At 31.6% G+C, this 26,543-nt stretch overlaps 1 protein-coding gene across 9 annotated transcripts in view; it reads right to left on the reverse strand.

The window, feature by feature from the left end:
* Nucleotides 1-26,543, reverse strand: part of AGTPBP1 (ATP/GTP binding carboxypeptidase 1) — a 213,354-nt gene that overhangs the window by 40,967 nt on the left and 145,844 nt on the right. For all 9 annotated transcript variants that reach the window (XR_012127773.1, XR_012127772.1, XM_073228728.1 and 6 more), the window contains 8 exons: nucleotides 14,166-14,253; nucleotides 13,087-13,231; nucleotides 10,366-10,519; nucleotides 9,147-9,327; nucleotides 7,764-7,893; nucleotides 6,653-6,784; nucleotides 4,315-4,491; nucleotides 1,021-1,181 (listed from right to left, as the gene is read on the reverse strand). Coding sequence is in view for 7 of the 9 variants with exons in the window: in XM_073228728.1 (XP_073084829.1) it covers nucleotides 1,021-1,181; nucleotides 4,315-4,491; nucleotides 6,653-6,784; nucleotides 7,764-7,893; nucleotides 9,147-9,327; nucleotides 10,366-10,519; nucleotides 13,087-13,231; nucleotides 14,166-14,253 (1,168 nt within the window). In the remaining 2 variants the exon portion in view is untranslated. The remainder of the gene's footprint in view (nucleotides 1-1,020; nucleotides 1,182-4,314; nucleotides 4,492-6,652; nucleotides 6,785-7,763; nucleotides 7,894-9,146; nucleotides 9,328-10,365; nucleotides 10,520-13,086; nucleotides 13,232-14,165; nucleotides 14,254-26,543) is intronic.

Here is a 26,543-nt window from a genome sequence, read left to right on the forward strand (position 1 = left end):
TTCCTGATTTCAAGCTATCTTACAAAGCTATAGTATTCAAAACAGAATGGTATTGGCATATAAAAAGATATAGATGAACAGACAGAATAGAGAGCCCAGAAATAAGCCCATGCACACATGGTTAATTAATTTTCAACAAAGGAGTATGTATCTCAGAAATATGTATTGGGAAAGGATAGTTTCTTCAATAAATGGTGTTGGGAAAACTGGATAGCCACATGTAAAATAATGAAACTGTACTTCCTAGACCATACACAAATATCAATTCAAAATGGATTAAAGACTACAATGTAAGATATGAAATTATAAAACTCCTAGAAGAAATACAGGGGCTTGGCTCTTTGACACTGGCCTTAGCAATGACTACAAAGGCAACAAAAGGAAAAATAAAGAAGTGTGAGCACATCAAACTAAGAAGCAAAGGAAACAATCAACAAAATGAAAGGGCAATTTATGGAATAGGTTATATGATTAAGAATTATGATACTGAATTGTCTCTGAGCCTTTGATAAAATTTTACTATGTATTTAATTTTAGGAGCACAAATTTACCTAGAATCCTTGGCAGATATCATTAAATTTTTAAAAGGACACTAAATTAGCTGTTTCCCATGTATGTAACCAGAAGGTTATTAGAAAGCCATCTGATGTACGTAGATAACAAACAAAATACAGTTTCTTTTGAAGTATGAATCTTGACTCCAAATCCTCTTAATTTAGATATCATCTAATGTAAATACTATTTCCACATTGGCTATTTTTGGGTTAAGGGTAAACCATTAAAGTCACTAAAAAGATCATTCAAAATATAAGGATATTTCATTAAAATCTCATTCAAATGTCAATGTTAAGAGAATCAAGAATATCACAATTGGAACAAACATTAGATGTGTAAACTTTATATTAATTCTAAAAATTTTCTTGGCTGTCTAAAGTCTCTGTGGCTTTCTTGCTTACTCCATTTAATGAAATCTAACAGTATACTACAACATAATAACAGAATAAAACAATTGTACCTTACCTAGTTACTTTGCAGCTTGATTCAATCAAGTCATTTTCAAAGTCAAGCAGGCTGGAAGGCAGATTATATTCCAACGGAGATGTCAGTCTTTTCAAACGCAACAGACCAACACAAAATTTTGCTCCCATCTCTTCTAATTCTCGAGTACCAATCTGTAAACCCTGTAATAAAGCAATTCAATACATATAACTAGGATGTTTGTTATCCTCTGGCTGGACCTCATTAAAATTACATAAAGCTTATAATTATATGAATAAAATTAAAAAGTTGGTATTGCGTGGACCTAGGTAGGACTCAACAAGCATAATGTCTTCACAATGCAAAATCACTTTAGGTCACAAAGGAAACTGTTTTGAAAAACCACTTCTAATGTCTATTCTCCATCACTATATCCAAACTATTTTCACCAACACACTGCAGAGAAAAAAAATAGATAAGCATTTTGTGGTTATGTCACTCTTTGAGTTCATGTGTGAAACTGTATTTTTACAAGATCTTGCTAGTATTTCTTATCCACTAACTTTGGATGCCACTGCTGAAATATTACAGCATTAAAATCAAGGCTCCAATTTACTTGGACATCCATTTTCTTAGACATTATCTTATAAATACTTTTACTAGGTGATTAAAGTAAAAACAAAAGAAAGGTAACTGTCAAAAAATCAAATCAAAGCCAGTGAGGTAGCACTAAAGTAAATTCTTATGTTCTGTGTCAATTAAGAATGTCCACTTCAAATTTTGTCTAGCTAAAGCAATAAGAAAATTCACCACCACCCTTTTTCATCAACACTTTCCCAATAAACAATACAAAATTCAGCAAAAGTTACCACATAAAACAAAAAAAAAATGGACTGTAAATCAAGTTATTGTTTATCATTTAATTTTTAGATGAAAATGAATCTCTAAAATAGGTAAAATCCTTACACCAACACAAGCATGCCAGTGAAGGTGAGAACTGATATCATTTAGAGAGAAGGTACTGTAAAACAGGTTTTCAATAACCATACTAAAAGCACAGTTACTGAAGAAATTAAATTGTAAAAAATGTTACTTAACCCTACGCAAAGTATATTGTCTTTATAATAATGACTGATTGATTGATTGTTTAAATAGCTATTTTCTAGAAAATGTGACCTGACTTGATTCTAGGAATATTTTAGGAAATGTGACCTGACATTATTAGAATATTCATTTGCCCTAATTTAAAAGCTTTAGAAAAGCTATACCTGTTCTGAATTAGTTCATAGAAAATAAAAATAACATCTACAACCTATAATTCAGCAATATAAGAACACTTTTGAGGGTGAACTGTTTAAGATATTATTAGACTCACAAAATTTATTAGCTAACATTAACAATTTTGAAAAGTATGCAGTATCTGTGTTGTGTACAGATGGGGTTGTATATGGGAATTTTGTACTTTCCATTCAATTTGTGAATCTATAGCTGCTGTATATTTTATTAATTAAAAAAAACTTCAGAAAGTGTATGTTATCATCTAAGCATTAAATCTTCGACATGAAAAAATTTCACTTAGTAAGACATACTTCTCTTCATAAGATGTTTAAAACAATGTAACTCTATTAACTAAATCATATAAAAGCAAAAATGAGTATTTATTAGGTATCCATTTTATTTTTAAAAGCTTATAGATTAAAAAAAATAAATTCTTAAAAAACTGGTGTACCTTTTGTATTTCAAAATATACTTTAGCTGTTTTTTTAATGTTTTTTTTTCAATTACCAAATTTATCAAAATACAAACAGGACATTTAAAAAAATCCAATGAAAGTCTAAGAGTGGAATCAAAATATTGTAAGAAAGCACTAGTGTCATGTGCGATAGAGGATTTCAAGGGGCATGGAAGTCTCAGCTGCCCTGCCAACTTCTGTCCCTACCCCCAAAGGCTTGTTTCACAGACACTGATAAGTTTTGTTGCCTTCTCCAGCCTGACTGCATAAAGCATGTCTTTAAGAAGTAATTTACAGTCTGTTTTTCATAAATTACAGAGCCCATTTCCTAGGAGTCACCTATGGTCTTATACTGAAGTGATCTTCAACCTCTTTTCACACCCCACACACTTAACGGGATCCGAGACCCTTAGCAAACTGTCCACTAAAGCAAAGATTGAAGGGCAGAGGGTTGGAAGCTGAGATGGTGCTCTCACCACATCTTCTCCCACCACTATCATGCCCTGGGTAGACTAGAAGTCATTATTTTACAGTATTTGGAGAGAATTCAAAAGATAGTACATTTTGGAAGTATATTGTGGTCAACCAAAAATTTAGGGAAGGTTCGCTCAACACAAATTACAGTAACCTCATTAAATTCCCCTCTACCAGGCCCCAAAGCAGGAATGTCAGTGCAAAATCTATACAGTTTTCTTCCAGTTTGTTACAGACTGAAAAAGTCATTATTTAGGCTTTCCTTAACCTTTTGATATCAACTATGTCTCCATTTCTTATACTAACAAATTGTAAGATTTTTAACTCTTTTCAAACACGAAGTTATAACTATCTTTACGTGAGGTATATGAAAGTCACTGTTAGATTGTTTCCTCTTGCCCCATGACAAGACAAAACAAAACAAATACGAGTCAAATATTTAGAAAAACACCTGAAAATCTTTCTGTGACAAGGCAAGAAAAACAAATACTCAAGCTTGCTATTGCTTATCTAAGTTCCAATTCATTGCTCATTAAGTTTTTAATCTTTAAAAGTCAAAAATTCAAAACATTTTTAGTCTTTAATTTCAGAAGTCAAGTTTAAACTCTAGCTGTTTCCAATGAAAGCCTATGGCACCAGAGAAAAGCAGTCTTAGTAATGAAAAAAATTTAGTGAAGGGACATGCATTTAAAAGTCATGCACACACAAAATATAAATATAAAAAAGCTTTATAAATAAGTGTAATGTGTTTATTTGTAAATGCATAAAAATGTATTTATATCCAATAAATTAAAGTGTTAGAAAATTTTTACTAATAATGTACTACTTGCACAGCTTGTTATAAATTACTAAGCAGTATTTAAATGTGTACCACAACATACTTTCTTAAAAATTATGAATTAGTAAACAGATTCAACCAAGATTTCATAAGGACCCAAAGCAGGCTATTTAATTCAGAGAAATAAAAAAACAACTGTTTTTAAGACTGTATATGATTAAATTCTATTATTGCAAATTACATACAGTACAACAAATGTGTCCTTTTAACATATACATGAAAGCAATTGGACTATATATGAAAAGAAAGCCTTCACATGTTTTTTATGGCCAGAAGTCCAGAGATATTTTACCTTGTATTTTCCCTGATCACAGCCACACAAAGTACTCTCCATGGTGTAGCTTCTTTGGACTCCTATCTCCCTCCAAACTACAACACGAGCAGTGGATTCTTTAGATTTCTCCACTACAAAGCTACAGCTGCTCATACAAAATGCTGGGGCAATATGGCTCAGTATCTTAGGCAAAGTCTGCAAAGATAAAAAATACAAAAAAAAATATTTCAAGAGGATTTTATTAAAATAATGGTTTAGTTTTTTAAAAACTTTCATGAAAGCACAGTAATTAGAACAGGGGCATGTGGATCTTCTTGCCATATTCCTGCTACTCACAGAATCAGAATAATTTTCTTACTAATTTAGAATTGTCTGATTTCCTGCACAAATAGCATTCAGAAAATAGAATGGAAGAAAGAATCACATTCATAGTAGCAACCAATAACCAGAATAAAACCATTTAAGAAAATCAGGTTAAAAAATGTGAAGGAAAACATTTAAAAAATGAAGAAATTTTAGTCATGAAAGATGGTTGACTAATCAAGAGATCTAACACTATAAATGTCAATCACTCCTAAACTAATAAAGCTAAGAAAATCATGATACAATGCCCATATTTTTTGCAAGTTCACCTGTAAATCTAAATATGGGAGGTACAGCTGGGGAATTTTTAAAGAGGAGGCTATAACTGGAGAAATAATCCAACAGATAATCACCTACATTATATACTTAAGGTAAACTGTGACACTGGTATAGAAATAGATATTTTTATAGAGAGAAGAGTTCAGAATTAGAACCAAAGGTATTTGTTAAAGTTACTATTATTAGTAGTAGAGAAAAGACTGACATTCACTAAATGCCAGCACAACTGGCTAGCCACTGAGAAAAACAGGCTGAAGCCACTCATCATTAAATTGAATTCTAACTAGATTGAGAATTCAAATTTATAATTAATAAGTAAAATTTTTAAATGAAATTTAAAACCATAAATAAGCATGGAATAACTTAAAGTCTTAGAATGATAAAAGTCAGAATTTCTAAGCTTCCAAACCCAGAAGATATTTTTTAAAAATCAACAATTATAATGAAAGTTTTAAATTGCTACACATCATAAACAAAAAATTTTAATATATTTCTAATGCACATAAAGAGTTCTTATATTTAAAACAATAATAATTGTATGACCATTACAAAAGTAATCAGGGAGTATGAAAAAAGACTTAAGATAGAGGGAGATATAGTAACTGGCCAAACATATGAGACGATACTAAGCCTCATTTATAATTACACAAATTAAAACCATCAGATTTTTTTTTCACCTGGCAAATATGACAGTCTGATGTAATAAAGGCATGGAGAAATAGCACCATCATTCATTGAACAGGGGAGTGTCAATTTGTACAATCTTTATGAAGGACGACTTGGCAATACTAATCAAATGACCACTAACAGGACTACTGAATAAAGAAATTTTGGTACGTTTGTACAGTAAAAAGAAAAATGCACAATCAAAATCTTGTGTAACTGGTAAACGGACTGAGAAAAATCTAGATATGAGGACCTGGAAAGATGGCCAACAGACATTACATGAAAAAATAAGTTGCTATGGAGCATTAAAATAAATAAAAACAAAAATATCATATATGTACATACATTTATGAATGAATGTGCTTAGCAGCAAGTCCCAAATACATATGGTAAAATGATTACTTAGTGATTAACTGAGAAGATGATTTTCACTTATTACTATTGTATATTTCTGGAGTGTTTCCATTTTCTATATGACTGTAATCATTTTATTTATTTGGGAAAGGGAAGAAGAAAGAGGATACCCAAGAGAAAATGTGCTTTGAAGTTCTGATAGGTCAGTAGTTTGTTACTCAAACTGTTCTGGAAAATAACCTGGGGTGCTTCTTTAGGGATACAGGAGGAGCAAAGACAGTGTGAGGGAAGAGAAAGCACACAGGACCTGAAGCCTTAAGACCTCATTTCAGTACTAGGCTACTTCAAAACACACCCACGCATGTGGCTATGTGATATGTAACAAATGGCTTTATAACAGCAGCAGAAGAAAGATGTATTCTGTAATAAATGGTGCTGAGATGACTGGTTGTACAAGGCAAAACTAAAAGTAGATTTCCAATTCTCATACAAAAATAAATTCCAAGTAAATTAAAAAATCTAAATGTAAAAAGCAAAAATTTTAGAAGAAATATTTAAAATGGAAAATCCAAAACAAAAATGGCAAAAAGGTAACATTTACTGGCTCTGAATAGTTCCATGTACATTGTATTATTTTCTGTTGTTTTATACATGTTTGAAAATCAAAAACTCTTGACCTATCTGTAATAATTACCCTGTATCCCGCATCTTCCACAACATCACATGAAGTTGCATTATCATTGGTATGCCATACAGTCTCTTTGATGCTACAGCCATACATAAACACATTCTTCTTTCGGGAATGGCCATGATAATCACAGTAAACCTTGAAAATATAATATATTTTAAAAATTAAAACCTTTCAAACTCATATATTGCCAAGTAAAGCTAGTTAATAGCAAGCCAATAAACAGGTCTGTGTTCCCTGGTCTTTTTAGTCTGAGTAACCATTTAACAAGCAAAACAAATAAAAATAACAATGTCTAGTTTTCGAAAGGAACTACAATTCATTCTAGACTGGCTAAATCATTTGCAGGTCCTGCATCAAGCCACAGTTCCACTCTTTCTTTTGTACCTATTATTCACCATTTTAAAAATAATTCAATCATAAGTCAAATCTACAGTTACTGTCATGACTGCCCCAAGGGTTGTTAAAACATTTACTTAATTTAAAAGAACATGAAAATGTTCTCATGAAAAACACTAAAATAAGGGTATGGCTTCAGTTTAATTTTTAAAGAGCATCATTTTAAAAATGAAAAATGAAGGACAGACTTGCATGTCAATGATGCCCTCTGTGAAGTTTTGCTATCTTCCCCAAAGGAAGATTAACTCATTTAAACACTAACACAATGAGAACATTCTAAACAAAAGCTGCTGAAAACAGCAGCAGCATATACACACAGTTCAGCAGATCTCCCCCATGCTGATGCTTACCTTTTCCATGTGTGTACTTGAGACTTAACTGCTTCAGAGCTGACTAAAGAGCTCAGAAATAAGCTTCTACTAGTTTGGGAATTTGGAGGATAACAGTGAAGCTAAATACCTAAAACTTATAACCAGGAGTTACCAATATTCATAAACAAAAAAGAAAAGGACTTATGATAATTAAAAAAATTAAACCTGATGAAATGGGGATGTAGATAATTTATACACAAGTGATTAAATACAGAAAAAGATATTTTAAAGAAAGTCCCTTTGAAATTAATACACAGCTTTTATAACAAGAAAATAATGTACAGAATACTAAGTCATTAATCAACAAAATAATTTCTTAGACTATACAAACAAATACTGCCACTTACCAGGGGTAAACGTTTCACTGCAGCCAGGTATTGTAGCAGCCCCTTAGCATGGTAAATTGTGGGATGTAAATCTGGATTTGGACTTTGCCACTGTCTATTCAAATCTTCTCCACTTAAAGAACAGCGGTGACTACACATATGTAAACACAATGATAGACAAACATTGGTACCGAAAAATTCTTATATTTATGTGATTTAATTTTAATATTCCATTCCACTGGATAGTTCAAATGGGTATACAGATTGTGGGATCTACAGAATTCATATTATATCATTAAATAAACATTTATTAAGCATTGGCTATATACCAGGTCTTGTATTACATAAACTTAACTGTGGTGAGTTTTCAGATTTATAGGTCAAAATTTTCAAGCTATAGAAAAAATTAATTCTCAATTCTGGGGTTTTGTCCCATACTCTAAATTTATAAATGGATAGATTTTCTCCTGACTGTACTTTGATTATATTAGTTATATAAAAGTGCCATCTGGGACCTCCTTCTAAGAAAGATAAATATATGAAAAGTACACATCCTTGTAAAAGTTCAAATACATTGTCATTAAATCATAGGTATTAAGTATTGAAGTGACTGAGCAAATATTTAAGCAAACAATCAGATGACATAAATATAAGCAGAATTCTAACTAATCAGTATGCTGCTGAATTAAAACTAGACATGAAATGTCATTTTACTTCCATAACCCCATAACATACTACCTAAAAAGAAATTGTTCTATTTAACTCAAAAATTTCCTAAAATATGAGAAATATTCATGCTACCTTTACTGAATAAAATATATCACCAAATGTGGAGATGCTCATGACAGCTAGACTAAAATTCCATCTTTCAAAAACACTATAGACACCTTGTCTAATTGCCACAATAAATGAACTGTACTAACTATAAGCTCTAAAAAAGAAGTTCTCATTCAGTATTTCCAGTCTAAAAAAGTCAGAAACTACACTTCCTCCTTTCAAAAAGAAGTTAGCAGATAGAGCAAATATTCGTTATCAGTGGAAAGAGATTTCAGAAGACTAAATCTTAAAACAACCTCAGATCACACCCCTGACAAATAAAAAATATAAAAGATGTGTTAAAAAATCTCTCATATCTTAACATTGTAATTTTTCCTAAATAATTCAAGCAAGACATGCATCTTATGAAATAGTCTCATGAATACACAATTTATCGAAATGCTATACCACTACTAACATACAAAATATATTTTCATTAAAAAATCTATCTTAGATGAACTCCCTACCCCTTTGTTCTAGAATAATCAGGTTTCTTTTCCAAATTCACCTAGATGCTATTATTTCAATAAGTTTATACAGGACAGCCACAATAATCTATAATATTTCTATAACTATTGCTTAACTTACTTTCCATTGATGACACCATCTGGATTTAGCATAGGGACAATTTTAAAAATAAAAGATTCTCGTAAGCTCTGAGCAGTAGGGTTATTACTCATGAGATACTCCAATGTTCCTTTCATTACCCAACTTGCATTAGTTTCTCCAGGATGTACCCGAGCAGACAAGAAAATGTAAGGGCGATTTCCTAAAGTACACATAAAATCTTGTATTAAAAAGAATAGCTACTGAAAGTTTGTATGATGTTTGACTTTGGGGCTTTAAAATATTTCTACTCAGCTGTGAATTCTGATATAAATTCGTAGACCTCACTGTGTGTACCTACTATTACATACAAGCACTGCACTAGGCCCTATAGAAGAAACCAGATACACAAAACCATGTAAACCATGCCCTAAAAGTTAAAAATATGAAAACAACACAACAGTTTTTGAGTCACTTACTTAACATCTAATATCTAAAAATAGTTTTTAAATATAATCTTGGTTTTAGAAAGAACAAGTCATGGGGGAAGTTTTAAATATAAATCTATTTTTCATACAGTTATGGGGAAAAGAAGGAAAATAAAATCTTATCCCTGCTTTATAGTAACTATAAGCACAAGAAAAAAAAATGTGTATGTACTTAGAAATTCGCGAAGGAAAATATTTTTCATTATACACTTAGATTTGCACATCTACAAAACCACCATGCAGTTTACCTACTCATATTTTCATGCACAGCAAGCAAGCTCTTTTTCCTAAAATACTTCATCTTATCAAAATTAGAAGTTTTTTTGTTTTTTCTACTACAGCTGTATATTTGAGGCAACTTTAAAAATACAAATGGCAGAAAGAAACTACAGCTAGCATCAAAACACTTAATAGGTTTTTAAGTGGTTTTATTCATAAATAAAATTAAGTTTTTTAATTAATGATATTATTACATGAACTCTTAAAATAATTTGCTGTATTATACTTTGGGTATGACTTCTAACGTTAAAAACTACAGAATCTTACTATCAAAAGAGACCTTGGAAATCTCTCAGGCAGTGCCCTCATTTTCAAGATGAGCAAACTGAGACCCAGAAGTAGGCCCTGGGATATGCAGTAACAGGACCAAAACTTGAACCCAAGACTTCTGATGCCCATTCCCAGTATTACTGCCCTTACAAAATATATATGAAGCAAAAATAATAATAATAAGTAAGAATAATTGGTATTTTGAGTGAAGAAGACAGACTTACTGAATTGACAGATATGTTCATAATAATTAGACTCTGGCATTGCTGTTATAGTCACCAAGGGACAGGTGTTTCCAGACAGGGTTTCACACAACACATCCTTTCGAAAATAGATTTGCTGAGGATTGTGTGCTGATTCCAATTTTTGAAGATGCATCTTGATAAAAATTTAAAAGCAAAGTATACAATCATTCAAAAACTCCCTATGATAAATAGAAATAAATGCATCCAGATCTCTACATAATCTAAAAAGTGAATCAGATTAATAATCCCTTCTCTGAAACCCTTAGGGAGCCAGATGTAGTTCAAGCATCAGTATTTGGGGAAGTTGAGAAGGGGAGAGAGACAGTGCATATACCATTAATTGTGCTATAACACCAGTGGGGTCAAGAGCCTGCAATGGACACATTTTTATTTTTAGCACCAAAACATGTAAGAGTCACTCTAAGTGGAATCAATATTCTAAATAAGCTCACATTAACTCAGGCCAGGATTTCCTGCCAAATGGGTTATGAAAAAGCGTTTGGTTTTCAAAGCCTTGTGAATTTTGAAATTGTCGGTGACTGTATACCTGAAATAGCAATCTAAAACATGCAGAATGAAAATTGTAGCACACTTTTAACAATTTTTCCCTGATTTCAAGATTAATACAGGTTCATTGTAAAATGTTTGGAAGACACAGAATGTACAAAGAAAAAACATAAACTGCATTACCTTGGTTACAGTAGTAACTTAGTATGAGGATTACCCTTAAAGAGTGAATTATTTTAAAGTAAATAAATTAGTAAATAAATACCAATGTATATAAACAAAACTGTAATAACATGTAAGGCTTTTTGTAACCTGCTTTCATCACTTAATAAATTATACATACACACACATATATTGGTAATTATGATTCTATACCATATCACTAAATATGTTAAGTATGCATCTTCTGAAAATACAACTTTTCATGGTTTTAGTATATGGTTATACCAAAAATAAATTGTCAACCCCTATTTTAAGATACTTAATTGGTTTCCAAAAGTTTGGATATGTTCATTCACATAATCACTATTTACTGTTAAGTCACTATTTCTGTGCCAGAAATTGGCAGATACCAAGGATAGAGCAATGAATAAATGGACCCTACCATGGGAAAACAGAATGCTACAAGAGCCTGTAAACAGGAGAGGGAGCCTAGCCAAGTCTGGGTGGTGAGGAAAGGTCTTCTAGAAAAAATTACATTAAAACTGAGATCCAAAGGATGAGGTTGGAGAAGAGTGCTGCACTCAGGAGGGAAGAAACATAGGAAGACCACTAAATAAGAAAGAAAAAAGGTGTTTTAAAGAACTAAAAATGACTCACTAGAGCTAGACCAGAAAGGGTGAGAAATAGGATTTAACACAGAATGAAAGGCCCCATAGATAAGTCTTTCCCAGAGCATACTATGCTGATCACTGGTAACTGAGATAACTAAGTGATATATGGATATCTTAAAAAAAAAGGAATGCATTTTACTGGGAATTAATTCTATGGCTATTAACTTAGTATGAGGATTACCCTTAAAGAGTGAATTATTTTAAAGTTTATTTAAAGATAACTATTAAGTAAAGAATAGATCAAACAGTATGTGGATATGGCAAAAATTATGTAAAATAGTAGAGAAATGACTGAATGAAACCTGGTGGGAATTCCAGACCCCATACAAATGGCAACAGATATCACTAAGGAGCTTGAAGTGGATTTAGATTTGCCCTCAAAGAACCCTCTGGTTACAGTGTGTTAAAAGACTGATGAAGAGGAAAGGGGCTGAGAGTGAATTCTAGGACAGCAGTTAGAAAGAGGTTGGCAGAAGTCCAAGTGAGAAACCATGGTAATGCCTGGAAAAAGACATGGCAGTTCCATGGGACCAGAACAAAGTAGGGGAATTCAAATTATATTAAAAAGGTAACTTCAGTAAAGAATAATAAATTGTAACCCTATAAATAACACATATATTCTGATGTTATGCTATCTAGCACAAACAATGCTTTCATTATGGGTTATAACCTTTAATAAAACAACGTGAGCCTCATTCTGTGTTCTCAATCTTGATAACGCTTCTGTTCTATGGACTATGTTTTTTTTTCCTTTTTCCTGGAAAGCTTTAACTTGGCTTGTTTCTAATCATAACGTTCCAATTTCTTTCTGTGTAATTTGATCATACCTTTATTACCTTTGATTATTAGCGCTTTCTGTTCTGAGAATTAATCTACCACAGTAATTATTTAAATTAATTTGTCCGGTTTTTTTTTTTACAATGCAAATATCCAAACAATCTCAAAAGAACCCACAACTCTTTATACTCCATATAAAACCCCTAAGAGAGAAATTAAATCCCTACAGAGAAACTTGAACATTTTTCTGCTGTTACAAATGTTTCTCATTAAACAAGTGGAAATCTCACCTAGTTATTAAAATTTGTAAATCATGGAACCTTAGTGAATTACAGATTCCTACAGAAAGATAGAAAACTAATATCAAATTTCTCTAGTATTTCTATTAAATAAAAATAAAAAGTAAATTCCCATTTTACTCCCATGACTGTTTTCAACAAATACTGCATTATTTTCTAAAATCTTAAGCATTGGATCCTTTTTCTTATTTTATTAAAATAATTGAAGCAATTTTTTTTTCAATTGTTTGACACATATGCATATAACACAATAATCATAATAAAACAACTTAATGAGTCCTCACCTGTAAAGTTGAATACGTATATGGATAGTGATAAGCAAAGTAGCAAACATCATCCTTATGTGGAAAATTGACAGTAAATGTAATGGTATAGTAGGATTTTCCCTTTTGCCCACCTGCAGCAACTGAACTTCTTGAGAAGTGATTTCTACAACAGAAAAACATTAAAACATTGTTTATTTCATCCACAGAAAAGTTCTAATTTTCCTTGCTACTTTTATTAAACAGAACTTCAAGAAAAAGAAAAACCACGGTTTGTAAAAAGTTTTACTTAAGTACTCTATAAAAAACTTGGTACTTACTAATGCAGCAGTTAATTGCCATCAGCCCATATTACTTTTCACACTTCTGGATTTACTAACTAAATGGAACTAATACTCTCCACATCAATAAAAATTTTAGAACCCCACCCTTTTTTAGCCATTCACACTATTAAATCGAAGTTATCTGGAAACATATTGCATATACAAACAGATTAAAAATGGGAAGCAAAGTACATGATTGTCCTACATTACTTAGATGTGAAGTTGAAGAATAATCCAATTATTCCTTTGAGGCAACAAATGATTTCTAGCATTTGTTTTTAACTTGGTAAGTAAATAATCTATTTGAAGTCAAAGTTGAATTGCATAAGTGGATACAATGTAACTGGAATACATCTCCAAATAAAATATTTTGGAAATTAAAATGGGGTAAACATTTGTATGCAGAAGAGAAAAGGTAAGAAATATATTTAAATCATTAGAACAAAAAGCCACTGCAAATTATTTCCTAGAGTTTCTAATTTCAGTTTTATTCAATGAAGTTTCCTAAATTTCAAAGCTAAAACAGTTGAAAACACATAGCAATCTAAATGGTGGAGACAAGATATGGATTTAAATCTGTCTGTCTACAAACACATTTCCACTAAATATACCCCTAAGTAGATTTCAAATTTTTAAGGACTATTAGAAGTAATACTGAAGTATATGACCACAATTCAAATAATACAAAATAACTCAATTTTTATTTTAAACTGAGACAGAGTTAAGTTGATATCCCCTTCTATAAGCTGATATTCTATTATTCGTTAGAATACTTACTTATAGTAACAAATGTCAGTCCCCACACGAACCCACCATGGTCTGGCATTTAATGCTTCCTGAACTGAATACATGAGTGGCTGCATACCTTTGACAGAGAGAGAAAAATAAGAACATTTTTTTCAGAATTTTTTAGTAAAAAATTAATTTTGCCATTGTAGAAAGCACCAACTGCTTGGCAGAGCTAAAAGAAAATATATTTGTTTTTTGAAATGTTAAAAAAAAAATCCAAGATACTTCCGTAAACTCTCCTAAGTCAGTGATAGACATTTATTTCCAGTTTAAGTACAATTGCAAAGAATGAGAAGTCTTTGAACTTTTTCTATTATCTTCTCTATATTAGATCAAATAAAAATAATAAGAAGTATATATTCCTTGCAACAAGCAAAAGAGTCAAGAAATATATTAAGAAATAATACATGATCACTCCTGCAAGTTCCCATGGATTCTACACTCAGGTTTAGGGGGAAAAAATGCCATTAATGGCAAGGTTGTTTTCTTCCCCAACTTTCTCCAAATAAATATGTTTATAGCAGGGAGGAGAAGAGACTATTTACAAAAATAGGATTAGATTATTGGTATATTTTCTTGGGTAGTTTTAGAAATATAGTTTCCACATGAACTTTAAAACTGCCTTATACAGATTCCTCAAGGGAGGAACAACCTAAAACAGGCACAGTCACAGGGGGGCCATCAGGTGAGAAAATGGGGATCAACAGAGGTGAGGCTTAGAACCTCCCCCCCCCTGTTCTGAGAGAAATCTTCTGCATATGTGGATGTTTTATTGCCCTTGTCTAGCTTGGATTAACACATAGTCTACAGGCACACACCTGATCATCTGCATTTGCTCTCTTACAACACTAAACTATGTTTTCTACCTTTATCTTGTATCTACCTACCACTTCAGCATTTTATTAAAAATAATAATAATAGAGAAATGTGGTATCCACATATAAATCAAGTATAAAAATCAAATGAATATTCATATTTGAACTGACTGTTTATAGTTCACAATGCATGATCAAAACCAAAAGCCTCTGTGATGACTGCCCTGGTAATGTTATTCACTATGTAAGAATTTGTTCTCCATGTAAGAACTTGTTCGTTATGCTTCAGAAGATTGGAGACTGACGAAAATTAGGCTTGGGGTGGATTAATGATTGTGCATTGAGCATTGACTCCCCTATACAGAATTTTATTGTGGTTAACAACCATTTGATCAATAAATATGAGAGATGCCCTCACAAAAAAAAAAAGTACACACTTCCAATTGTGAAATAAATAAGTAACCGGGATGTAATGTATAGCATAAGGAATATAGTCAAAATATTGTAACAACTTGGTATGGTGATAGCTGGTACCTAGAATTATCATGTATATAAATGTTAAATCACTGTTGTACACCTGAAACTAATGTAATACTGTGTGTCAACTACCCTTCAATAAAAAATACTTATCTAAAAAAAAAACTGCCTTATACAATTTCATAAAATAATGCACTTGGTTTCTAACTGGAATTAATGAAATTTATATATTAATTTTAGAAAGACTGACAATTTTGATTGAGATCTGGTTTGACTTTCCTTAAATTCTAACTTAAAGATATAATCATTTTCTTCAGTTTCTTGCTACAGAACCATTTTGTTAAATTTATCTGAGTATTTATACTAGTGTTCAGCAGTCTTTTGGGTTTTCTAGTTATGTAAGTCATATCATGTGGAACAATTTATTCCTCTTTTAGTATTTATATCAGTTATTTCATTTTCTACTGTTCTTGTATTCAGAGAAAGAAAACCCCCTCAAAAACAATTCTGAAATAGTGGCAAGAACAAACAGTTCTGTTTGTTCATAATTTTAATCAAAAAATTTTGCCATTTGACACACTATTCTTTCTGCAAATCAACTTTATCATGTTTAAATAATAAAAAGCGCTAACACTGAATAATTTCTATGTGCCAGACACTGCTCTAAGTATTCCTACATGTGTTAAGTCATTAAATCCTCACAACAGCCCTCTATGGTAGACACTATGATTATTCCCCTAACTGGAACAGCTTCTTCCATTATTCTTACAACACTCAAGTGTTTTATTTTATCAAGTTCCTTTTCAGCATTTACTAATAGAGTAACATGGATTTTCTCCTTTAATCTGTTGATGCAATAAACTATATTTACAGGTTTCCTACTATGAACTATCTTTGCATTCCAAGAAAATGCTGTGCTTCTACTAGTATATTATTATTAGCTAAAATTTTAGAATTTTAGGATTTTTGCTTCTGAAAATTGGTCTTTAAAAAAAATCACCTTCACCAAGTATCAGTATAAGACTACACTAGCTTCAGAAAAATATATTAAAAAGTTGTCCATGATTTGTTGGAATAAATAAAAGTACAATCTACTTTTTAAAAGGTAAATGTAATTCAGTGGAATGCTATCTCAATAATGATTACTAATATATACACTTTTTATTTCCTTTTCAAAAGTTACAGTCTTCAGAATCTCTACTTCTATCAATTTTGGCATTTACATGTTTTATTTTTATCTCATTATTTTCAGCATTTTTTAAATTTCTCTTATTTCCTTTTGGCTTACTTTCTTGTTTTTCTAGTATCAAAAGTTGAGTACTTAATTATTTTCTGTCTTTATTTTAAATCACACAAGTTAATAAAGGCTTTCAGTTTCCTCCCACTACCAGTTTAGTTATGTACCATAAGTCTATAAAGGATTCTGTTTACAGTACTTTCTAGATCAGAGTTATACGACTGAACCTTGTGCCAGAATGGAAATGTTCGGTATCTTCATTGACCAGTGTGGCAGCTGCCAGCCACACGGAGCCAGTAAGCACAGCAAATGAGCTTAGTACCACTGAAGAACTGAATTTTATATTTTTAATTAGCCACACATGACAAGTCATTACCATTGTGGAAAGCACAGTTCTAGATAATCTGTAGCATCAGTTTGAAATTTTCTCTTCAGGAAGAATATTACATATTTCCAAGTACCCATTTTTTGTTGATTTCTACTAATATTTTGAATCACTGCAATGAAATATGCAAAATCTCGTTCTTCTTAATCACCAGGAAGTTTTCTCTGTAACTAAATATACAAAAAGTTTTAAATGTTTCATGAACATACAGGAGACACCTTTTTGTGTTTCTTCTATAAAGCAGACTATGAGCAGTGAAAAACAACAGTACTTACATTACGATGCCATAAATATAGTTCATTGCCAGCCATGATGCATGGCCCTAAACACAAACTATGGCCAGGGTCTAGTTCAAATGGATTCTTTCATGCACGTCATCAAATACTCCAACTCATATAACATTTTGTGTGGTATTTGTAACAAGATATCTTTGCACAGTTTTTCTGTTGTTTTATCCTTCTATAAGAGAAGATACATGGGCATTCTTCCCCCATACCACTAGCATTTCTCAGTTTTATAATCATATGATATATATCTTGTATCATTTCTCAGAGTCATTTCATTTTTTTAAGGCAAATTCCAGGATCCCACTAAGTTCTGATTCTAATTTGGATGAACTGCTTTCTAGGAATGTTGCCCAGCTTTCATTCTGTTAATTCTTTTTATTGGAATCTCAGATTAGTTCCACCATTTCTTCCATCTCACATTTTAAATTTCACTCTTAGCTGGCTGGAGCACATTCTCAAGTATGTCTTCAAAATGGGATCCAAGTGAATCCCCAAATCAAGCTTGCTGACTATATTACTCAAATTCTCTTATGTCACTGATTATGTTTTTTCTTTTTCATACATCAAACTCTGAAAGGGGTATTTTAAATTCTCACAATAACTGTCTTTCAGTCAAGTTGTACTTCTTGGAGCTTTTGGTCTACCTAAGTGGGTACCATGTAGTTATCTTTATTGTGCTGCATAACGGCTTGTGTTCTGCATAGCAAAAGTGACCATGAACAAAATGAAAAGGCAACCTACCAAATGTGAGAAAATATTTGCAAATCATATATCTGATGAGGGGTTAACATCCAAAAAAAAATACATATATATATATATATATATATATGTATGTATGTATGTGTGTGTGTGTGTATAAATAATACACACACACACACATAAACACACTCTCTTCCTTATTCACTCCTAGGATTCAATGAGCCACGTCCATCTGAAACAGCAACCTCCTCGGCATACAACACCCGTAATAATGGTTAACTATAGTAAGGCAGAACAAGGCTCAGGTTGACATCAAAGGGCACATTAGATTTATCTTACATGTTCTAATTTTGTAAAAGACAATGTAATCTTTTTCTGCTTTTTAAATGATAGTTAATTCTAGCCACATTAGTTTAATGTAACACTCAAAGGAGCTGTATTTGAAAATTCGGACTACAATAAAAAACATTTGAAAAAAAGAGGCTGCCCCAGCAAGAATCAATCAAATGAGGTAACTCAGATTAAATATACCACAATCTACTCAACCTGATACAGAAAGGCTGTACTTGAGCAATTGGTTTAGTCATTAGCCAAAGAACTGTCAGTCCTATCATTTAGATTAGATAATCAAAACAGTAAATTACCACAGTGAAGCCACCATCTGATGGCACTGGCCTCTAATAATATCCAAATAAAGGCCAAAGTTGTATTGAGCACACTGCTCAATAACAAGGGCAGAATAAAGACAGACAAGGTTTATCAAAGTATGAAGAGTCACAGATTCACAAAATTTTCAAGTTGAAGCTAACACCCTATTTAACAGAAGAGGGGGACAAGAAAAGTTTAAAACGGGCTTAAATAACCTGAATGTTCCTATCACAAGCTGCATATGCTATCTGTACTGTGACTTACGGAGGAAAAATACATGCTTCTAATATGGCTAGTATTACAGCAGAGATTTATACTACTCTGTATAAAGGAAGTATACAGAGTATACCTTACAGAGATCTTAGGAAGATCAGATCATTGGTCTGAAGGGTAATGGCAGCCACTTAAATCCTAATCTCTCCACATATCCTCACCAACAATCAATAAAAAAATTAAACAAGTAGCATAAATAAAACCACACATGCTCCAGGCCTTCAGCAATACTAGAACACAGATATAAAAACTGTAAAATACCTGTAAGTAGAAAAAAAGAGACAAAGATATACTAGGCAAATGGAAACAATAAAGCAGGGGGGGTTAAAATCCTGTGATTAAAACAGATTTCAGGCCAAAACATATTAAATGAGACAAAAAAGGAACTTATAAAGTCAGAGTTCACACTGAAATAAAACAATATCCAATATCTATGCACCAGATGAGACCAAAATCCTATATAAAGTAGAAACTATTGGAGGTCAGAGATAGAAACACACTGATAGCAGACTCTAACACACAATCTCAGCACAAGACAAGACAGATCAACTGAGCAAATATTAATATGTACAGAAATCTAAGTAACAAAGTCAATAAGGCAAATTTTATGTATAAATGTTGAATACTGTATCTTAACAATAGAGAATATACCTTTTTCTAAGAGCATGTGAAATATTCACAAAAAAATGGGTCATATATTATTATATCAAAAGGAAACATAAGGTCCATGAAGAAGTATTACAAACAGAACTCTCTGGTCATCATGGAATAAAACTGGAGATTAAAAACAAAATGAATAAACAAAATGAGAAGACAACCATGTGGCCGGGTGGGGAGACAGGTTGCCTCAGGTGTCAAACCCTGAATGAGGTGAGGGGGGCATCTCCCCAAAAAGGCAGTAGGGGGATTGTTACATACACCAGAATTGATCAAATAAGTGAACATATTAAGGATAATGGAAACCCAAATTCTCCATGTTAGAGAAGGAAGTTGTAAATATGGAAAGAAAACTACACTAAATCCTGTGGAACTAAAGACATCAGTGTGACTTCAGGGAGATACTATGTGTGTGTGTACAAGTGTGTGTATATATTTATAACCTACACACAAACATACATGTATATACTTAGAAATGACTACAAATGTACATTTCTGTATAAATATTTGTATATACAAACATATAGTTCCTAGCTCTGTCCATTGAGAGGACCAATAACAATATGCATACTATGCACACAAATCTTGGTTTTTAAAAAGCCTTCTGCACTACAACAAACCAGGACTCTTTCAAGAAATGATCAATTCCGGGCTCGAGCAAGTGAAGGCAAGATGAGCCTTGAGCATCTTGTGCCAAAAAGCAAAGATGACCATAAAGAATAATAGGAACAAGTCAAAATGACACACAAGCCAGCATGAAAGGGATCCCACTGGTGAAATCTTGGGCAGTTTGAGCATCAAAATAAATAATGACAGCAACAGATTATAACCCAGTGAGTAAATCAGGAAGCTAATTCTAGACTGATAATCTCCATTTGTTTATAAATTCCATTTGTAAAGTGGGGGAGGGACAGGAAAGATAATAATCAGCCACACATAAACGAAATAAACTAAAGCACACCCTAAAAAGGCAAAAATTACAAGGAACACTTGACTAACCCACCTTCAGGAGTCAAAGACGACTGACTTCCTTAGTCAAGACACAGCTCAGCTCAACCTCGAAGTACTGAATTAACTAACCTGGGCAAGGTGGGAATACTACAGACTAGACCCCAAAATTCTAGTTCGTTGCCTGGTTCCACACATGCTCAGTTTATGTAAGAAGGTGGTTAAGACTCCTCACACATCTGGGAGACATGGCCAGCTGCGGGACACAGAAAAGGGCCAGAGTACAAGAGCACAAGAGAGGGAGCTTGCGATGAAAGCCCAAGTTACTAAAAATGCAAGACTGCCATCTAGTGGTGATTTGAGCAAATGCCTTTTAAGTAATGGAGGAGTGACAGAGTGATGGATTATTATACCACTATAATATAGTGACATAAATTCACAAAAAAAGTCTCAAATAAGGCCATTATTTTGTGACAAAAGAAGTATTTAAGAGAACCATCTAAAAAAAATCCCCAGAAAACGGTAATTTGAGGAACGAAAGCAAAGTGTAATTCTGCCCCTCTTGAGGACGTTACCAAAGAACAAGGCCTCTTTTGGGCCTATCTGCTAGAGTCCAACACTTTTTAAAATACTCCCCAACCAACATGTCCCAAACAAAAAAGAGAAAAAAAATGAAGACAATGAACTACTTTTCTAATTAATATAATTTCCTGATTTCAATCATATGGCAGTTAAATAAATACAAATGGAGATATTTCGATTGTAGATATTTTTAGTTATCAGTACCATCCCCGAAGTGAATTCAAAATGAATCTGATGACAATAACATTAACAAACAGCTAGTTATAATTTCTTACAATGCTTAATTCTAGTTTACTACAGTATTGGTCCCTTCCTTCTAACTAACTCTATTGATGTTCAGACAAACCAAGATTTGCCTTTATGTTGTATTAACTTTACAACTCTAGTGAGTTTCATAAAAAAAGAAAAAATACACTTATGTAGATGTAAGCTTCTTCTGCAGTTATAACCAACTTCCTAGTTAAATACTTACAAATATATGGACATAAAAAGAAAACTCACAACAGAGAAGCTCTTGTCAGAATCTGGGAAGAATCTCTACTAAACTTAAGGTATATGGAGCAAGACAGAAAAACCCAATGCAGAATATGCCTCATTATCTACTTTTTCATATATATATTTTGGATTTCCACAGAAATGTTCCAAAAGAAATGTTGCATTATACTTTAAAGTGCCTCAAAGAATAACACATAAAGAAAACAATAAAGAAGCACAAAAATAGCATTAAAAAACATATATTGGTTATAAAAATAAGTTTCAATAGGTTAATATTATGTATTAACCAAACAAAATATAACTATTTATATAAGAAACAATAGGCAAATATATATTAAGCAAATTCAAACCAAAATAACATAAAAAAAGAATTCTGAGCAAAAGATACTGAATGAAATAAACATGACTATTTTATACTGTTAAAAGTTATACATAAAAGGAGTATGGAGAAGTTATAAACTTCTATGTGCCAAATAACACTGCATTAAAATAGAAAATTTTTTTAAATGAGAGCTTGACAGAATCACAGTACAACTGAAAGACCATTATATATTTTTTTTTAAGTTTAAGGAAGATAGAAAAGGTAAAAAATAAACAAGGATATAGAAAACTGAATAAATGGACTTATAACACTAAACTAACAATGTATATTAAATTACATTGCCAACAAGGGATACATATTAGTTTCCAAGTTCCCATGAAAACAGATATGAGATATTAAGCCATAAAAAAAATTCCAAATCATGAATTTCACATTTCTGTGAACAAAATTGATTAAAATTTGAAAGTAATGAGAAAAATTTTAACCAAAATAATTTAACTAAGTACAAATATAACAAACATTCTTCTAAATAATTATTGGGTCAAAAATAATAATGCCAAAACTACATCAATTAGAGGTGATCTAGAAAATACCAAAGAGGTCTTAGTATTAAAATCTGGAGGGGCAAGGATACAGAATTAAGTTGTAATCAAGAGCAAATTTGAAACCTAAATGCTTAATCATCAAACAAAAATAAATTTAAGTAAATGAACTAGAAGTTAGAGAAAAGAACAAACAACCTGCAGGGAGGAAAAGGGAAAAATTAATAAACTTTAAAAAACTTTTAAAGGAATATAACCAAGAATGAGGGTTTTAAAATAGTAACAAATGTTTTAAGCACACACCAAAGAGAGAAAAACAAAACAGGGGACACACAAGTACAAATATTGGAGATATATAGAAATCTTTGCTAGTGAATTTTGAAAATCTAAATGTTATTTATATAAGAAAATATAAATTATCAAGATTGCCTCAGTAAGAAATAAAGAACTAGACTATACTGAATCACAGAAGACTGAAAAAAATTATCTAGATATTCCCTATTCCCCACAAAAAGGGGCACAGAATCCATTTTAGAGGTGCTTTCTTTCCAAATTCATGAAAACATATAAATGCTATTTAAACCGCTCCAGTACACAGGGACAATGAAAGCTGTATTGTTTAAGTGTTCAAAGTTAGCAATAGCCTGCTTCCAAAACTGGACCAAAGATGGTCCTCCAGAAAGGAAACTGACTTGTCTAACTTATGACCAATGACATAAAACTTTTAAAATACTAACAAATCAAAAATAGTTAGAAGATTAATTCACATGGCAAAGAGAACTTGTTTCTGAAACCCCAGGATTGTTTAATATTTGGCACATTATTATGATACAGGTATATAAAATATAATATTGACAGGTCATAGTATTATATGGTCACATTACTGTGATAAATGAAAAAAAGAAAATAATTCTGATTTTTAAAACAGTAAAAATGGAAATTCTTCACTATGACAAAAAAATTAGTATCTCAAAACAAAAGCTAACATAAAACAAAGATGTCCAATGTCTTTTTATTTTAAACATTCTCAAAATTCCATCCAAAAGCAATGAAACAATGAAAGGAATGTAACTACAGATAAAGAAAAATTCTAGGGACTTACCAAGAAATTCTAAAATATCAACCAAGAAACTATGAGAACTAATAAGAAAGTTCAGGGAGGTTGATTTTCAAGTAAACATATAAAAATCAATAGCTTTCTTAATTATAAATAACAGGTTTTTCAATAGGTAGAAGTATTCTTTCACAAAAGAAGCAAAAAAACAAAACACCTAAGGAAGGTAAACAGAAATGTACAGAACTTACCAAAAGAAAGCTTACAAAACATCCTTAGGTGAAGACATAAAAATCTTGAATAAACAAAACCATACACCATGTTCCTAAGCAGCAAAATATAACAAATTCAATTTCTGTCAAATTATTCTACATGTTTAATGCAATGAAAAATGTTTTAGCATATGATAAAATTCTGAATACTATTCAGAATAAATTATTCAGGAAAAATAAATAGGTAGAAAATGTTTTTAAATTGTTTTTGAAAAAGACTACAGGACATTAAACTAGATTATGAAGTCAATTAAACACAGCACTACTAGAGTAATAAGGATGTTACATTTGACTAAAAGGTCAGAAGAATTAAAATCAAGTAGGTCTATAGAAACAAACAGCCCTCAAAGAAAAGCAAGTGTATAGTTAGGACCGTAGCTTCTTAGAGAGAACTGTGGTGTTTCAAACCAAAGGGAATGAATACTGTAACCGAGAAGTCAGAATAATTCAGCCCAAATTCAGACAGTCAGGAACCATGAGCAACAATAGAGACACCTTACCAATGAGTTTCTGACTTACTAACCTGACAATTTTCTACAACAGCTATATCAGAACAGCAATGTACAGTGTTTCCTCAGTGATGTTTCCTATCCTTTTACTAGTAGGTCAGGAACAGAGTTACAAATGAGTCAGTTACAAATGTAAATGCTTGACAAACGACTCGATAAATTCATCAAAAGCATTTTAAATCTCCACAGCAAGAGAATGAATTCAGCTGTAGCTGCTTAACTACTAATAATAAGATTAAGTTAGATCCCCAATTCACAGAATATATCAAAATAAGTCCTGGATAAAGTTAAATATAAACACTGAAAGCATAGTATCAAAGGCACTTCAAAAAGGCTGACATAACTTACCATCCTACCAGAACTGTAAGTACCCATTTCCCCTAGTCTCCAGCAACATATGCTCGTGTTCATTTTCTTTGAGAAATTCTTTGTAGAATTTATGGCAAAGCAATAATCAGAAACATACACAAAAACAAATAAAGATAACTACAGCAGCACAGCTTATAATTTTGAAATGTTGAAAAAGACTTGAATTTCCTCTGTGTTAGCATTTAAATAATTACTGTACATTATTCAATAGAATATTACACAGACATTAGTAGTGATGCTGCTGAGAATATTTATTAGCATGGGGAGATTTTTTTTACAACATATTGGGTAGCAAAAAAACCAGCTTACAAATGAGTTTTCATACTATAATCCAAAATCCATAAAAGGATAAATGTAATTCTGAAATTATGTGACTGTGCTAAGTTTAAGGATAGGTAACAAAATACCGAACAGTGGGGATCCTCTCTTCTTGCTGGAAATTCTTCTCTAAATTGTTTTTAATTTACCAAATTTCTTGTATTAAGGATCCACTGTTTCATAATCAGAAAAAACAAGACATTTATGGCTGGCAGGGAGATCAATTCCACCTCTATGATTTTGTAACTAAATAATTATACACATAAATATGTAGTACAGTAATGTTTATTTCAGCATTATTTAGAAAATAATTAGAAACTTAAAAAGCCCAAATAAGAAAGGTTTGGATAAATAAGTTATAGTACCTCCATAATATGTCCATTAAACTCTGTTTCAGAGGCATATTTAATGACCAGAAAAAAATGTTGACAATATAATGTCTGGTTATAATATGGACTATGAAACTGCATGGATTATAAGCCTTATTTTTAAAATAAATACAAACATCTATGTGTATGCAGAAATCACATATTGCATTAAAAAAAAGGCTAGAAGGAAACAACAAAAGTTAAAGTGATTATCTCTGAAGGATGCATTGTTGAAGGTTTTCATTTTATTCTTAATACCAATTCTGTTTTCCAAATTCTCTAAAGTTAGTTTGCAAAGTGTGGTATACATACAGAAATACCCAAAAGGCAAGGGATAGGGAAGAAGGGAAATTTAAAAGTAAAGCAGTCATCTGTCTCATTACTTTGATTTAGTTTTAGTTACAGAATTTTATTCATTTTTTAAATGACACTAAAGGAAGATATTATTTATTTATCACATGAAGGCATTGGATTTTTAAAAATTGAGCACTGCTCTAAAACATATGCTTTTCATTTAAAAAATTAAAGTATTCAGGGAAGTTTAAAGTAGTAAGAGTACTCCTTTATAAAAGTGAATACCGTTAATAAAAAATGCCATCAACCTGTAGCACTACAATTTGAAAATTGTATTGACTATCATTTTGTGAATAAATATGTCATTATATTTTATTCTTAAGGAGCATCCAAAATTCAATTACATTTCATTAACTGTCCTTCATTCCTTCAAAATATTATGTTAGCATTACAATTACATGTTAAATAAGAAAATCAGAAGGTTCTTTACTTGTTTTGAAATTATTTTGAATGAGTTTCAATTTAGATAATTTTTAGTTATATAAAGGTTTAAGGTCAAAAATGTTTCTTAGAAATATGACATTTAATGATTAGCAGTTATACTGAAAATTAGAAAAATAAAGAATGTGAAATTCATATCACTATTCATTAAAATCAATATAGCCCCTCATTCCTTAGTCAAAATATACATATTTAAAATAATAGATCATTTAAAATTAGACTGCTCAAATCACTTTAAAAACTTTAAAAACTGCTTATAACTAAATCTGTATTATGCTACCTCATCTTCCTATAATTATTACGTTAAATTAGTA

This window comes from Manis javanica, chromosome 2 (assembly GCF_040802235.1).
Source record: "Manis javanica isolate MJ-LG chromosome 2, MJ_LKY, whole genome shotgun sequence".
Lineage (NCBI taxonomy): Eukaryota > Metazoa > Chordata > Mammalia > Pholidota > Manidae > Manis > Manis javanica.